This window comes from Echinops telfairi, unplaced genomic scaffold (genome assembly GCF_000313985.2).
Source record: "Echinops telfairi isolate 266 unplaced genomic scaffold, ASM31398v2 ScPeMD7_7424;HRSCAF=8462, whole genome shotgun sequence".
Taxonomy (NCBI): Eukaryota; Metazoa; Chordata; class Mammalia; order Afrosoricida; family Tenrecidae; genus Echinops; species Echinops telfairi.
Genome location: NW_022111324.1, coordinates 75,096,560 through 75,113,390, shown reverse-complemented (window position 1 = coordinate 75,113,390; position 16,831 = coordinate 75,096,560). Strand labels below are relative to the sequence as shown.

At 56.4% G+C, this 16,831-nt stretch overlaps 1 protein-coding gene across 4 annotated transcripts in view; it reads left to right on the top strand.

Moving 5' to 3' along the window:
* TMEM63A (transmembrane protein 63A) overlaps window positions 1–16,831 on the top strand; it is a 36,429-nt gene that overhangs the window by 17,078 nt on the left and 2,520 nt on the right. For all 4 annotated transcript variants that reach the window (XM_045298037.1, XM_045298035.1, XM_004699945.2 and 1 more), the window contains 14 exons: window positions 606–676; window positions 4,534–4,614; window positions 4,918–5,041; window positions 5,131–5,264; window positions 6,485–6,622; window positions 7,602–7,755; window positions 10,399–10,505; window positions 10,589–10,675; window positions 11,545–11,607; window positions 12,734–12,896; window positions 13,597–13,702; window positions 15,004–15,171; window positions 16,157–16,272; window positions 16,556–16,618. In XM_045298037.1, the coding sequence (XP_045153972.1) occupies window positions 606–676; window positions 4,534–4,614; window positions 4,918–5,041; window positions 5,131–5,264; window positions 6,485–6,622; window positions 7,602–7,755; window positions 10,399–10,505; window positions 10,589–10,675; window positions 11,545–11,607; window positions 12,734–12,896; window positions 13,597–13,702; window positions 15,004–15,171; window positions 16,157–16,272; window positions 16,556–16,618 (1,575 nt within the window). The remainder of the gene's footprint in view (window positions 1–605; window positions 677–4,533; window positions 4,615–4,917; window positions 5,042–5,130; window positions 5,265–6,484; window positions 6,623–7,601; window positions 7,756–10,398; window positions 10,506–10,588; window positions 10,676–11,544; window positions 11,608–12,733; window positions 12,897–13,596; window positions 13,703–15,003; window positions 15,172–16,156; window positions 16,273–16,555; window positions 16,619–16,831) is intronic.

The window sequence follows — 16,831 nt, the reverse complement described above, 5'->3', positions numbered from 1 at the left end:
AAAGATTGTGTAACCGGATGAAGGTGACAGCGTTGCTGAGTTGTGCAGGCAGGCGTTGTTCAAACAGCCAGCAACTTGATGAGCTCAGGAAACACATGGATTCGACAAGGTTCATAACAACGAGCCTGTGCAGAGTCTGGCTTAGATATTTGAGCCCAAACTCAGCAGTCCCTCTCTCTTTAAATTTCCCGGGGGATTCTTTTTAGGATTGGGGTACTTTCCTCCCACTCTACCAACTAGCCCTTGGATTTGGGGTGGGGGTGGGGGTGGGCTCGTGTGGAGTGATTCTAAGAAACGTCTAAGAAGATTGAGCACAGCCCCTGGCCCCACAGCATGGCGGCGGGTGGGGGGTGAGCCCTCTCGATCTGCTCTGCGCCCTCTCTCCGGGGTCTTTCTCGGTCCCCTGCCTTTCAAAGGAGGCTCCAGGTGGTTCTGGAAGTGTCTTCTCTGTACAGACCCGGAAGAAGATAAGGTGCGCGTGCGTGCCTGTCCATCTTGATTTCTCACATTGCCTTCTTTCTGAAGGCTTGGGCAGGGCGGAAAACCTGGGTCCACCCCAAACGGACCTGCCCTGGTGACTTGTCCCTGATCTTTTCCTCCGGGAGGTGAGACGGACCCTTTTCATCACCGGACTCCCCCGAGAAGCCAACAAGGAGATGGTGGAGAGTCACTTCCGGTGAGCAGGGCTGAGGCCTTACAGAAGGAGTGGGTCGGGAGGGGGGCTGAACCCCTGCCAGGCAGACACAGCGCAGTCCCATGGGCGTGGGCTTCCCTTGGTTCCCAGGTGAGAGCCGAGAGGGGCCTGTCCCTGCCACATGGATATCAAGTGGCTCTGGTGAGCCAGGCTTCCCTTAGGCTGCTGGAGGGAGAAGACCAGAACTGGGGTCCTCCCCATGTAGCCCCGGGAACCAGCCACAGGAGGGGGAGTAGCTGCCAGTGGGGAGGTGCTAATATATGTAGGAGCAGCCTGTGGGAAAAGAAGTTCATTTGTCTTGGGGCCTTTGAGGCAGCTTTGTGAAGCAAGCTATGGGGGAGCCAAGCCTTTCGGATGGGGCTCACCAGTGAGCTGAGTCTAACCTGTGCTCTGGATAAACCTCCTTCCCAGCAGCCCACCCGACTCCGCCAGCGGCGGCTGGAGGCAGGACTGCCTGCCAGGGGTGCAGACAAGGCAAGGCCTAGGAGGCGCATCAGAAAAGGGGCATGTGGACTGGGGAGGCTCCTGGGAACCCCAGGTTGTTGTTGTTGGGACTCACAGCGACCAGATGACAACACGGAACACCACACAGCCCTGTGTCACCTTTGTTAGGTTGGCACCCTTAGTCGCAGCCACTGTGCCAGTCCATCTTGTGAGGGACCTTCGTCTTCCTCACTGCCCCTCTCCTTTACCAAGCTTCTCCAGCGACCGGCCTCTCCTGAGGACATGTCCAGAGCACGTGAGGGGAGGGTGTTAGTCCGGTGGACTAGAGAAACAAATCCAGAGACACTCATATGTGCATAAGAAAGAGCTTTATACAAAAGAGCAATTGTAGATTGAACAAATATCCCAGCCCCGCCCAGATCAAGTCCATACGTCTGATACTAGCCCATATGTTGATAGTAGTCCCTAAATTCCTCTTCAGACTCATGCAACACATGCAATGACACCAAACGCAGGAAGATCACAGGCCAGTGGTTGCAAAGTCTTGTGGATCTAGTGGTGGTGGAAGCATCTCAGTGCTGGCAGGGTCTCCACGTGGCTCCTCCACCTCCAGGGCTCTAGCTCCACCAGCGTAGCTCCACGTGGCTTGTCAGTAGGGAGAAGAAGAGAGTGTGGGTCTGGCCTCCAGTGAGCTATTTCTCTCCATAGCGCCTCCAAATGAGGTCATCAAGCTGTGACCTGATTGAGAGGCTAAACTCCACCCCTTTAGTCTCAAGTTGACACCAGATTACGTAACTACCACAGAGGGTAAAGGCTTAAAGGTCAGTGAGGAGCTGGGATTTGAGACTCTCTTCATTCTTTTTTAATGCAGCTGTCCCCAGTTGGTAGTGTGGATTTATCCCTAGTTGCTGCCAAGTCAGCCCTGACTCAGTTCCCTATGTGTAACAGAACAAAATGTTGCCCGGCAGTGCCCTGTCTTCATGATTATTGGTCATTGCAGAATGATCGATGGCGTTTTATTGGCTAATTTCTGGAAGGACATTGCCAAACCTTCCTTTCTTCCTAGTCTGTCTTAGCCTGAAAGCTCTACCGAAACCCGACCACACTGGTGACCCTGCTGTGACTTGAAATGCTAGCAGCATGGTCTAGCTTCCGGCATCACAGTGACACACGAGTTGCCACGGGACCACAGACCGGCGGCATGAGCTCAGGGCGGTTGACGTCGCACTGTGCACTATTCACGAACCAAGCACTCTTCTGGGCAGAGTCACAGTAAAGCAGAATTATAAAACAAATGCTTGAAATGCGTAACTAGCCTCTTTTTCCAGGGACTCAGGCTACTCTAGAACCATGTACTGATGTACCCTTGCTACTGTAATCGCTTTACTCTTCATCGAAATGAGGCTCCAACATAATATGGAGGCAGTAGTTCCGCTTCTCGGAGAACCTTAGAGAGAGAAGAGCCTTTCCTCTCCACCCCCAGGGGCGGACCCCTGCAGCCCAGGAGAGTGGGCGTGTGGCTTTGCCTCGGTGCTCCTTGCCATGCAGTCGGCGTCCGCTCACGGGGCCTCGTGACAATAGCGCGAGGCAGTGCCCAGTGCGCAGCGCCCTCATAACCACCAGGCTCTCCAAGTCTGCTGTGGCCAGCCTGCATTTCAAATGCCTACGAGTTGGGCTGCGATCACAATGGCGGCTTGGTTTGAAACCACCAGCCGTGCTGTGGGCGACAGATGGGGCTTTTTACCCCTGTGGAGAGTCTCAGGAGCCCACCGAGGCATTTCTGTACGCTCCTGTAGAGCCGCTACTTGTCAGCGTCAACTCGATGGCAGCGAGGGCCATCTGTGGGGCCCATCTTCCAGGCAGCACTCTGTTGTGATCCGGAAAGTGTTTGTTGGCTCATTTTCCAGGTCGGTCTTCCTAGATGGAGTCTACAAGCTTTGTTGAGACCTTGCCCCCAGGGGTGACCCTGCTGGTATTGGAAATACCCATGACATAGCTTTCAGCATCACAGCCACACACAAGCCACTGATGTGTGGCAAACAGGCTGGTGGTGATGGTGGTGGCTTGTAGCAGGATGCTGAAACTGGGGATTCTCTTCCTCAAAATTCTCGGTGGGGCTTGAAGTAGCCCTCCTGATAAATTGGCGTGGTGGGTTTCTCTCTCACTAAAATATCAGCTTATCCCGGTTTCCCCTCCAGCACCCAGAACAGTGCCTGGCACGCCATGGCTGGGGCTCAACATGGTGCAGGAATCCCCAGAAGTTTCATGTACAGTGTGTGTGTCTCTCTGTGTCCCTGTGTCCTTGGTGGTGTAGTTGGTTACAAGTTGGGCTACTAACCACAAGGTCGGCAGTTTGAATCCCCCCGCTGCTCCCCTACACAGTTTGGGGGCAGTTCTCCCCTGTCCTATAGGACCGCTCTGTGAGTTGGGATTGGGTGAGGGCAGTGAGTCTGGAGGTGTTTGAGTGGAGCATCCCCCGGTGGCCGTGAGCATGGACCAGAGCCAACTGCCTGATCACACCCCGGCTCAAATGCTCACTCAACTGCTGTGACCTGAGGCCCAGGTCGCATGCCCTCTCTGGGCCTCTCTTTCTTCACCTATGAACTGGGTTCACAGGCTATGGTAGCGGTTCATGTACGTACCGGCCCACAGGAAATGAGCGTGTAAGTCGTTTCACTGGCATTGTTCACGGGTACGCATCTGTTTTCTATGATGAGGGTCAGTCAAATCGGCTACCAGTCCCTGGGGTCCCCAGCCACAGTTGCCTGTTGAAATTCATAGGGTTTTCCCTGGCTGACCTTCAGAAGTAGACCGCCAGGCCTTTCTTCCTAGTCTGACTTGGGCGGGGGAGCTCTACTGAAAAGCTGTCTGGACTCCTGGCGACATGCAAGCCTCCACGGACAGATGGGCAGGGGCTGCGCATGAAGTGCATGGGCAGTAACTGAACCCAGGTCTCTGGCATAGGAGGCGAGATCCTCTACAAAAGCCCTTGACCTTCCAAAGGGCTACACAGTGCATAGGGTTTCAGTGGCCATCCGAATAGCTTGACGGTAGCCCAGTGTTTGAGGGGTGCACAGACTGTAATGGATAATGTCCACTCTTTCCCAGGAGAGGTACCCGCTGACTTAAAGCCAAATGGGTACACACGGAACAATTTCAGGCAGTTACTGTGAGGCTATTAAATACGTCTCTCTCTGTTACATGTGAACGTGCCACTTGGTAAAAGACAAAGAGCCAGGTCCTAGCTGGCCCCTCGTGTGCAACACGACTGTACGTGGTCACGGCCCTTGGGGGAGACAGTGGTGTTTCTCGCCCGAGTGCTCGCTCTTCAAAGCCGCCTTTGCTGCGTCACCTTCCAATGACTGCCTTTTGCTTCCTGCCCTCTCCGGACACAGGGACGCTTACCCTACGTGCCTGGTGGTGGAGGTCCAGCTGTGCTACAACGTGGCCAAGCTGATTTACCTGTGCAAGGAGAGGTAAGGAGGGCTAAAGGGGTGGGCATGCTCTGGGGGAAGCTGGCCTGGAACATTCTGGGGGTAATAGTACCAACGATCCACTCTCAGTTGTGTGGCTCCCCAGCCCCTTTGTTGTTCAGGAAGCCGGCAGCTCAGCTGGGCTTTTGGACTGAGGGTTAGAGGTGGGTGTGAAGTCCACACCCAGAACTGAGAATCGGAGGCTTGTCTCCACCTCATGCCCTCACACCCCGACGCCCTCACACCCCGACGCCCTCACACCCCCACGCCCTCACACCCCACGCCCCCACACCCCACCGACCGCAGGAAGAAGGCCGAAACCAGCCTGACCTACTACACAAACCTGCTGGTGAAGACCGGCCAGCGGACCCTTATCAACCCGAAGCCCTGTGGCCAGTTCTGCTGCTTCGAAGTGCCGGGGTGTGAGCGGGTAAGCGCCCCCCCCCCAGCCCCTCCAGGAGTGGCGCCCGCTGCCCCTCGCACAGAGCCATGTCCTCACTGGGGCGATGTCCCCCACAGGAGGATGCCATCGCCTACTACACGCGCATGAAGGACAGGCTGGTAGAGAAGGTTTCGGAAGAGGAATGCAGGGTTCAGTTCCAGCCCCTGGGAATGGCTTTTGTCACCTTCCAGGAGAAGTTCATGGCCACCTAGTGAGTATGGGCCAGGTCTTTTCAGCATGGATTCTCTCTGGCCCTCAGGGCCATCCCTGTCAGGTGCCCCCCTGCCCCTCAGGGGTAAAGATGTGCTTCATCAGCACGATGGGGACGTGTGGGTGGTGTTTGGCCTTCCCCTGGGGGAGGGGGGGAAGCTGGGAGGCAGCCATCAGCATTCCCTTTGAAGGCGAGCCCACCCTGTGTTTGCATGTTGTCACTGGATGGGTGCTGGATGTGGAGTGGGTGACCCTAGCTGGCCCTGGGGGCTGAATGGGCTGTGCTCGGCTGCCAGACTCTCCCCAGAGGGCCGAGGGCATCTTCCTGGCTCGCTATGCCCAGCAGCATCTTGCCAGGTGGGATGATGTCAGCCTCCTTACAGAGACCTGCTCCAGAGCCACGGAGCCTCCTCTGCCCACAGGCTGCACGGCTCCTGGCCACTGCAGAGAGCCCTGGGGCTCCTCCGGGCGGGTGTGCTGCATCCGAGCCCGGCTCTGGGGAGCTCACAGCGCACCGTGGCACAGCTCCCACAAGGGTGATCTGGGTGCCCTCTCTCTGTGGAGGGAGATCTTGGAGTAGGGATGGGTCCAGGCCATATGTAAAGCCACTCTGGGCCCCGAGTAGGACGTGAGGGGCTGGCAAAATGCAGGCTACCAGCCCAGCAGCGTACACCCGGGTGGGGAAGGTGGGCTGGCCATCCTCAGCTCTGCCCCAGGAACTGTGTCTTGGAGTTAACAGAAACAGCACAGGACCCGGAGTCACACAGGTGGCAGGGGTGGGTGGGGGTGGGGTTGGGGGTGTAAGACCTGTCTCACACAGCCTCGGCTTCTTTCCCGGTACAAGGGGGGTGGAAATAACTGGCAGGGTTGTTTGGGAAGTCTCCGGGTGGTGCCCATAGCTAACCTGCTCAGCTGTGAACAAAGGCTGGAGCCTCAAGTCCACCCAGGGGGCGCTTGGGAGAGAAGCCTAGCGATCAGTGTCTCCAAGTTGGCCGTGAAAGCCAACAGGGGCGCATGTTTCTCCCTGACACAAGGACTTCAGAAAGATCCTCCAAAGAGCGGGCCAAGCGTGGTGCCTGCTTCATACATAGCTTTCATTATGCAACCGTGGCGCTAGAGCAAAGCTTGCGTGCCCAGGGCTCCCAGATCACCCTCCAGCACTCTGCCTGTGGCTGGTGGTACCTGGGGGACTGGGCCCTGACCAGCGGTCTCCCCCGACAGCATCCTGAAAGACTTCAACGCCTGCAAGTGTCAGGGTCTCAGGTGCAAAGGGGAGCCACAGCCATCTACCCACAGCAGAGAGCTCGGCATCTCTAAGTGGACTGTCAGCTTCGCCTCGTACCCCGAGGACATCTGCTGGTGTGTACCGGGGGAGGCTGGGACTGAGGGGAGGGGGGACAGCTGTCCAGTGACAGCTCCCCAGTGGGGATCTGCATGGTCTGGGCTGAGGGTGCTGTGACGTACTTGGGGCGGCCACACCCCAACATTGCACCTGCTACACAAGTGTATGTTCACATTTTCCGGAAGCCACATTAGAAAAGTAAAAGAAGAGCCTGTTGAACACTCATCATTTTTAAAATGTGTTTCCCAGTATAGCCACGATCCCTTCAACGTGTAACCACGATCAAACACACGGAGACGGTCCGGTCCGCCACCTCCTTTTCCTTCCATCCTCACAAGCTGGTGGTGGCTGGGTAGTGGACGTGAGCAGCGTGTCCAACCAGCCACGTCTCAAATGCACTGGAGCTGCCTCGATTGTCGGCTGCAGTCTTAGGTCAAGTGTCTGCTACTCCCATCTGGGGACATGCTAGTGGGCTCAGCCGCACCCAACACGGCAGGGGCAGCCCAGCATGGGCCCGGCGGGCCTGCTGTCCCCCAGAGCTCCCCCAGAGGGGCCCCCAGAGGCTCATCTCCTTCTGTCCTCATCCAGCCTCCAACGGTTTGGCTCTGGCTCAAGGACATTCCAACTCCGTGTGTGTGCTCGTGGTGGGGCCGAGTGGCCAGCACACATTCCAGCTGGCCGCCTGACCCCTGATCCTCCCTCCCGCCTCCATCTCCACCCCATGGCCCCACCTCACTGGGAAGAATGTGTCTTCAGTCACAAGGCACTGCAGACACACCTGGGAAATGCCACAGCTATCCTGGGCCTTGCTTCCTCTGCGGAGGGGCCTTGGCATCTCCTTGGGTAGTTAGTACTAGGTAATTGAGACTTCTCTGCCTGGCACCGACAGTCAGTACAGGAAGCGTGCCAAATGAGCCCTCACTAAAAACGCCAGCCTACCTAAGCCATGGACACTTGCTGTGCCCAGCCCCCAACCCCACGTCCTCTTCTCTGCAGGAAGAACCTCTCAGTCCAGGGCCTCCGGTGGTGGAGCCAGTGGCTGGGCATCAACTTCATACTCTTCCTGGGGCTCTTCTTCCTGACCACGCCCTCCATCATCCTGTCCACCATAGACAAGTTCAATGTCACCAAGCCCATCCACGAGCTGAATGTGAGTGATGAGGATGCTGGGCAGAAGAGATAATGTCGGGGAATGGGGACCAGGGTGGGAGTGGGAGGAGGCCATGTCACCCAACACGGGCCTGAGCAGTCATGGCATATGAATTGCAACAGCTTTCTAATATAAACCCCCTCATATATATGTATGTGTGTGTGTGTGTGTGTGTGTGTGTGTGTATATATATATATATATATATATATATATATATATATAGACTCTTTATATGTTAAGCAGTAAGAACCACTGGAGTTGAAGGAGGCATAGTCAGTCCGATAGAATGTTGAGCAGCTACAAGACAGTGTAGCAACCTTGGGGCACACGGGTAGGGTTTATGATACAGAAGCGTGTGGAAGTGGATCTAAGCAACGGGTCAGCTGATGTGCCCGAGGTGTGTGAAGGAGCCTGGTAGTGCAGAGAAGGGTCAACAGGGCTACAATCCCAAGGGGCGGGTCACAGCGGAGCCCTCCCTGGGGCATGAGGGAGAAGAGCTGGCCATCTGCTTTGTCAAAGATTGGCGCTCAGGAGATCCCCGGGTGGGCGGTGCTACTTGGCCTCCTGGGATGAGGAAGCATGAAAGCTGGACTCAGCCGGGTCCATCCAGGACAATAGTGAGGCGATGCCCAAGGGGGTGTGGGGGAGGAGCAGGAGAGACCGAGTTAATAATGATGTACTTTTAGATAAATTTATGAAGTCATTGGTGCTCCATAAGTAATGATCAAACGAACAAATACATAAGACAATTCAAGGAGCTGCGATAGCAGCCGAGCATTCCCTGACCTGGGACCGATGTAAACAGCGCTTTCCCGTAACTCACTCTACTGAAATCCCCCCTCTCTAAATCGTTTCCTCCTCCTCCCATTTCCATCTGGCATCTGGTTAGCCAGCCAGTCTCTGGGGAAGCAGCCTGGCCTCCAGACCCCAGGTCCTGGTCTAGCTTCCCATCTCCTAGCTGAGTGTGCTCTGAGCCCCCATTTTTCTTTACCCAAAGAGTGGAGGGGCCCCACTTGCCATTCCTTACTCATGGGCCGGTGAGATGAAGATCGACTGTGCTAATGTGCCCTTGAAGCTCCTTCATGTGACTCCCGGCACAAGAAAACCTAACCACCGGTGAAGCTGGTTTGTTCCCATGGTCTTCTGATGCCGGGCCAGTCCTTGGGAGGATGGGTCTGCTGACTCCACTCTGCCTGTGTCATGTAAATAAACCCCACCTCTTCCCTATTGTCTGTGAGCCCAGTTTGAGTTTTCTTTTTTCTTTTTTTTAATCATTTTACTGGGGGTTTGTACAATTCTTATCACAATCCATACATCCATCGTGTCAAACACATTTGTTTATTTGTTGCCATCATCATTCTCAAGACATTTGCTTTCTACTTGAGTCCTTAATATCAGCTCATTTCCCCCCCTCCCTTCCCCCTCCCTCATGAACCCTTCATAATTCATAAATTATTATTTTGTCATATCTTACACTGTCTGATGTCTCCCTTCACCCACTTTTCTGTATTCCATCCCCCAGGGAGGAGGTTATATGTAGATCCTTGTAATCGGTTCCCAGTTTGAGTTTCTTTAATGCAAGAATTTAAAGATACTTGCAAAGCCATCTTTAGTAGAGAACCCTCTTAGACATCATGTCTTTGAATACTTTATAGTTAATTGACTCGCCTCTGGTTCAAACCCGCCCCCCCTTTCTTTCAGAAATCAGCCTTGATCCAGTCTTTTCAGAGTATTCCTTTTCGTTTCTAAAGACTATTTTTGTTCATTTCATTCAAGTCATAGGCTCGGCACATCATCTAATTACAGCCCTAAGTACACCCAGCACACACGCAGGTGTGGGAGGAAGCACAGCCCGCCCTGGTCAGCATGTTGCTTCCAGTGCCCACGGCTGCATGGCTGGGTGCCTGGAGAGGAGCCCTGCTCTTAAGCGCCCTCCGCTCTTCCCTTGGCATCAGCCGTTTTTATAAGAGACCAAGGTGGTCATGCCATCCTGCCAGTCAGATGCCTGGAAAGAGAGAGAGAGAGAGAGAGAGAGTATGTGAGTGTGTGTGTGTGTGTGTGTGTGTGATGCTTTCTCCACGCCAAAGAGCTATACAAACGGTGCTAGTTGCACAACAGGAGACGTTGTTGGTCCTCCCCATCTTCAGGATGCTTGGGACACTCAAGTCCACTCGGGTGGTCACCGTGTCTGTTAAGTGCCTTCCAACCGAGAGGCCTCATCTGCCAGTACCACATCGGTGTTCTGTGACCCACAGGGTGTCCATTAGCTCGTGTTGAGAAGTAGATTGTTAAGACTGTCTTCGGAAGCTCTACTGGAAATCTGTTCAGCAGGGACAGTCCTGTTGGGATTTGAAATACCATTGGCATAGCTTTCCACATCACAACAACACACAAGCCACCACCACGTGACACACAGAGACAGGTGGTGTTGCCAACATAAGGTGCTGGGACTGACGGTTGTCAACCTTTATAGAATACCTACCCTGTGCCAGGTCTAGTACTGCCTGTGTGTGTGTGTGTGTGTGCGCGTGCAAGGAGCTCAGCACCTTCCCCAGGGGCTCACTGAGTCGCCAGGCCAGCAGGCCATGATTTCAGGGCCCACGGGCCTTTGCTGACTCTCTGCTGTGAACCTCTGTTTCCTAGAACCCAGTCATCAGCCAGTTCTTCCCGACCCTTCTCCTGTGGTCCTTCTCAGCCCTGCTCCCGACCATCGTCTACTACTCCACGCTGCTGGAGTCTCACTGGACCAAGTGAGTGCTGGCAGGGTCCGGGCCACCCTGAGGAGGAAGGAGGTCCCAGGCCCGCCAGAGAGCTCACCTCTGACTTTCTGCAGGTCGGGGGAGAACCGGATCATGATGACCAAAGTCTACATCTTCTTGATCTTCATGGTGCTGATCCTGCCCTCTCTGGGCCTCACCAGGTAGACCTCGCCACCCCCCACTGGCTCCCATAGCTGGAGGGCACTATCCCAGGAGGATGGAAATGATTGGTGTGTGTGGGGGGTGGTGGTGGTGCAATGCACATCCCTACAGCATTTTAGCCTGGCTAAATGCCCACTTAGGGTGCACTGTACTGGCCCTTTGATTCTTTTGGAAATAGGGTCTTTCTTCCTTTAAAAAAAATAATCATCAAACTTGAAAACAAAACCGACTGAGGATCTTCCTTTTAGGGAAGGTTTGGTTGGCGCCCCAGGAGCCCTGGTGGCTTAGTGGTTCCCTGTTGGGTTGCTAACTGCAAGGTCCGCAGTTCGAAACCACCAGCAACTCCAAGGGAGAAAATCAGGGCCTCCTCTCATAAAGAGCTGCCTTCTCAGAAACTCACAGGGGCGCGTCTACCCTGTCCTGCAGGGTCCCTGTGAGTCGGCATGGACTCGATGGCAGCGAGATTGGTTTTGGGGGGAGGAGTCCTGGCGGTGCAGTGGTTAAGCAGCTGACTGCTGCTTAAAACGTCAGTGGTCTCGAACCCGCCAGCTACTCTACAGGAGAATGAGGCAACCGCAAAGAGGACCGACCGCCTTGGGAACGGTCCTAGTCCCTATCCCACGGCATCACAGTGAGTCAGGAGGGACTGGACCGCAGCGGGCGTGGCGGCGTTTGGTCATCAGAGCCTCGTTCTTCTCAAGGAAGGCCATTTCGGTTCAAGCCAGGCCCTCGGAGGCCCTGTGGACAGTGGCGTTGAGATGTGGCCTTTCTAGAGCAGGAAAAGGACAACCAAACAAACCAGAGCAGACCCGTGCGTACTGACTGCGGGGGCTGTTGGGGGTGAATGGCGGTCGTCTCTCTCTTTCAGCCTGGACTTTTTCTTCCGGTGGCTCTTTGACAAGACTTCCTCCGAGACCTCCATCCGGCTGGAGTAAGTATCTGCCACCTGCCGCGTGGAGTCCCGCCCCCGCGGGCTGCCCTCGGGCAAACGCAGGGCCCGGGCAAGCTTACTTCCTCCCACAGACCGCAGGACTCACCCACACCCCCAAATCCCTTTCGGGCTGGGCTGTGGCCCCCGCAGAGCCCCTGGGCTGCACCGAGGGAGCTGCCCCATGTGCGAAAGAGGGCTCATTTGTAGTCTGCAGTTCAATTAGTCTCAGAGCGGCATTAAGTACCGAGTGAGTGAACTGGCAGTGTTGACGGGCTGCTGCCTAACAAGGTCCCCACACGGGGTGGCTGAGCATGGCAGCACCTCACAGGCCAGGAGCCAGAAGCCCCCAGCCCAGGTGTTGGCAGAGCTGTGCTCTCTTGGCTCTGGGGAAGGCCCATTTGTGGCTCTTCCTAGTTGCTGGCGGTTGCCAGCTGTCCTCGGTGGCCGGCCTTGGCTTGGTGGAGGCTCCTCTTCAAACTCTGCCTCCATCGCCAGGTGTCATCTCCCCCCACTTCTCTCAGCCTCTCTTGTTTACGAGGACATGACTCATATGGGATCAGGACCAATCCTATGACTTCATCTGTGTTCACGCATGACTTCTGCAAAGGCACTATTTCCAGACAAGGCCATGCTCACTGGTGCTGGGGATTAGAACTTGAGCGCCTCTTTAAAGGGACAGAATCCCACCCCCCACAGTTCCGCCTGCCCCTTTAGGTTCCCTGGGTCCATCTGGCCCCTCAGAGCTCCTGTAGTAAGCACAGAGGCCTAGATGACTGGTCCTTGGGCTCTAGCTCTGCCGAAGGTCTCTGGCACACACACACACACACACACACACACACACACACACACACGCCAAGGGGGGTTCTCTACATGACATTCCCTCTCAGCAGGCACATGATGCATATTGCTGCTGGGCCCGGACTGCCATGGGCACTCTGATGGAAACACTGCAGGCCTAGGGACTTTGTCTCACTGCCAGTGCTCAGGACAGGGGATGCGCCCCACACACTCACTGCCTGAAGGACTGAGTATAGAGCCAGGCGCCCTTGCTCTGCCCTTACTTCCCTCTGGCCAGAAGGAGGCGGTTGTGGCTACTGCAGGCTCACGGGACCCCTGGTCTCCCCAGGTGTGTCTTCCTGCCTGACCAGGGTGCCTTCTTTGTGAACTACGTCATCGCCTCGGCCTTCATTGGCAATGGCATGGAGCTGCTGCGGCTGCCGGGCCTCATCCTCTACACCTTCCGCATGATCATGGCCAAGACAGCTGCCGACCGGAGGAACGTCAAGCAGGTGTGCGGCCGAGGTGGGGCGGGCGGGACACCCCCAGGTGCAGGGCCCGACACACCTGCCAGTCACCTTGTCAGTGCTTGGAGTCTAACTCAGACAACTGCCAGCCACACATCCCTTTCCCACGGGGCCAGTGCACATGAGTTCTTTGGATTACATAGATGCCACAGGTCCTTTAGCCTTGTGACATTTGTCCCAAGATTCCCAAAGTTGGATGAGAGGGGCTCTCTATGACCCTGTCTTGCCATCCCAAGCACTGATGGGTAACAGCCTTCTTTCATTGCTTCCTTGAACCACCGGCACGAGGTGGGTCCTATCAGTCTCCCTCCTCCATTGATACACAAACTACACCACAGAGAGGGCCAACGCTTTATCCAGGACACACAGCCTGCGGCGGGGCTGACTCCAGAATTACTCTGCAGCCTGTCCTCGGAGAGTCGGTCTTCCCACCATCCTTGGGGGCAGACGGGATCCATCGAAGAAAATGCTGAGCCAGCCTGCAATCCCCCGGCCCGTGCAAGGCTGGGCGAAGCTGGCAAAGGCTTGGTGGGGGGAGAGGAAGAACCCGAAGAGGTGGGGGGCTGGCTGTGGGTCTCCCGTTCTACACAGCTGTGCTCCCTTTGTTGTCTGGGATGCAGTGAGGGGCGTCTGGGGCAGGGCGAGTGTGTGAAACCCCCACCCCGCTCCCCTGGCCTCCCCCCAGAACCAGGCCTTCCAGTACGAGTTTGGCGCCATGTATGCATGGATGCTGTGCATCTTCACCGTCATCATGGCCTTCAGCATCACCTGCCCCATCATTGCGCCCTTTGGTGAGCAGGGGGCGTGGGGAGAGGAGGGGGTGGCTGGAGCCTTCAGCATCCCAGGACACCACGGGGACCTGGGGGTGGGGACCACCTGTCAACCCTCAGACAAGCTGCCAAAGAACCACACGTGACCCCAACCTCCATGCCGCTTCCAAACGATGCCGTCGGTCGGGCCGCACTGCTCCTGGACCAAGGCCCTTTGACCCTTGGCGCTGAATGCTTTGATTTCAGCCACTCGCCATCTTGGCTGAGATGGGCTCTGGGTCGTGTCCCACACAGACCCTCACAGCAAATCCCCACCGAGCCGACAGGGCGGCTGGCTTCCCAGTCCTTTTATATGGAGTCTTGAAGGGCATTAAAGCCAGGATTTGAACTTGGGCTCTTTGCCTTTAAAGGCCAAGGTCCTGATCACGATCTGCAGCTAGACCTGCAGGGGCTGGCGAGTGACCAGCAGGCTCGGGGAGGACGCAGGTAGAGAGATCCAGGAGTGAGAGGGGGCTGCTTCCCCTGTACGCTCTCTCAGGGGCCTCCCTGGGCAGGTGGAACATTAACACACTGGACTGCTAAGTGCAAGGTTGAAGGTTGAAGTCCACCCAGAGGTGCTTGGGAAGAAAGCTGGTGATGTGTGTCTGAAAGATCACAGCTATTGCCCCTCGCCGCCTCCCCTGTCTCCTATAGAGCACAGCCTGCCCGACTGGCCTGGGGCGACCGTGAGGCAAAGTGCTTCTGAGTCCTACCCTCTTGCACTATTTGAGGTGCCCTGGTGCCACCGCGGTTAAAGTGCTCGGCTGGTCAGCACTTTGAACCCACCAGCGGCTCTGTGGGAGGAAGTGGTGGCCATCCTCGGTAAAGACCTGTGGGGCAGCTCCACCCTGCCCTGTAGTGTCGCTGTGAGCCAGAATCAGCCCAAGAGCAATGGGCCTTTACCATTTACAAACATCTGTGCTGTCACTTTGAACAGACAGGCACAAAAGCCAACTTGGCAGAGTAGCAAAGGCCCCTGGGAAAGAGACATGAGGTCAGCCTGGGTGGGAGGAGGGGGGTCGGGGAGACTCTTGTCCCCATGTGAATGGGGTTTCAGGGTTCCATAGGGACAGAGCTACGGGAGCCTCTGCTCCCGTGGGTAGGGACAGAGAGAGGCTGGGAAAGGATGAGCATCCAGGTTATGCCTTTGTCCAACCTGGGGTCCACACCGCACGCAGGCTTTGCGCTCTGCCGGGCCCAGCCCCACTTAGACATAGTCTCCCCGAGGAGGAGGAAGCGGGCAGAGAGGCCCTGGTCATCCACCTCACAGCCTCCCTCCGCAGGCCTCATCTACATCCTGCTCAAGCACATGGTGGACCGGCACAACCTCTACTTCGTCTACCTGCCGGCCAAGCTGGAGAAGAAGATCCACGTGGCTGCGGTGAACCAGGCCCTGGCTGCTCCCATTCTCTGCCTCTTCTGGCTCTATTTCTTCTCCTTCCTGCGCCTGGGTGAGGGCCCCGCCCCCGGCCTCACGGGCCTGCATCCACAGCAGCCAATCACATTCCTCACCGCCTTAACAGTTTCAACGAGGCGTCCAATCAGAATGTGGTATCCAGCGGGGGCGGGCCCGGAAGCCCAGACCAGCTTCCACCTGGCTCAGAAGTGAGCCTCCCAAAGGCCTGGCAGTTGCCCCTGTTCAACACTCTTAGGGAGACTACCTTTCTCGGTGGCGTTGACAGGGCTGGTGGGAGGGGCCGAGATAGGTTGTGGGGAACTGCTATTCTTTTGGGGAGGAGCCTGCAGCTCAGCCAGAGGAGCCCTGGTAGTATAGTAGTTACTTGTTGACCTGCTAACGGAAAGTTCAACAGTTCGGAACTACGAGCCACTCAGGGAGAACCAGAGGGCTTTCTACTCCTGTGAAGAGTTAGGATCTCAGAGAAAGCCAGGGGGGTGGTTCTACCCGGTCCCCTAGGGTCATGCCATGTCAGAATCGACTCGTTGATAGGGAGCAAGCCCCCCAAATGGGGGAAGAGTTTGTCCTACCTAGCCCAGGCCACTGGGGACTTGAGGGGCCCACCTGACAAGGAAGCTGAAGGGAGTCACTGATTTGATGTGCTGGCCCTGGTGATCTCCCGAGAAGATCCACCTGCCAGTGGACAATCGGTGGGCCCCAGCTCTACCCTGCTGCACACGTGAGCATGCCGTGAGTCAGCGGCCTCCATGCCGGCTGGTGTGCTCCTCTGTTGTGTTATGCGTCTCGGGGCCCCAGTGCCTGTGGCGGCTCTTGACAGGTTTTGAGCTCTGGATCAAGGCACGGTCAGTTCTGGCCGTGGCTGCACCAGCGAGGCTGCTGGCGCGGGCCTGTCAGCTGTAGGCCTTTCCTTTCATGCGGAGGGTGGACAGGGCAAGGCTGCAGGCCCGCCCCCGTGGGGCCCCCCTTTCCATGGCATCCCACCCTCCACCCTAAGGCTGCTCTCCCTCTCCCGTGTCCAGGTATGAAGGCCCCTGCCACCCTGTTCACCTTGCTGGTGGTGCTGCTGACCATCCTGGTCTGCCTGGCCTACACCTGCTTTGGCTGCTTCAAGCACCTCAGCCCACTGAACTACAAGGTAAAGGGACTGCCCCCTCCTCCTGCTTTACATCTCAATAGCCCTCCCCAGACTGTATTTACCCCCGCAGCAGGCTGTGAACTGTAGCCCCCACCCCACACACTTCCCTGCTCTCTGCACCTATCCCCTGCCCGCTCCAGGGCTGCCGCTACCCCAGCCACCCTACTGAGAGTTTTGGGTCCAGCTGGTGCTACTCCTGTGAGTGTTCATTGTCTGTTTGGAGGGTGTTGGTTCAGGGACCTGGGTTTTGCTCATCACTGCAATGTTTGGCTGTTATCTGCAGACAGAAGAGCTGCCCAGCGACAAAGGAAGTGGGGCCGAGGGCTCTGCGCCCCCACCATTCACAGTAAGTGCCCCCTCTCACCCAGGCACTTGTTCTGGCTGGCTGGCTTACATTTTAAGGGACCTAACCAGATCAGCTGCAGGAAGACAGGTCTTGGTGGTCTCTTGCCCAGATAGAAGCCCCAAGACGGTATGGCAGGTGGGTTCCTGAATTAGGTCAGCTCGTCCCTCTGGATGGGAACCTACATGATATGTGAGACAGTGACTCCCCCCCCCC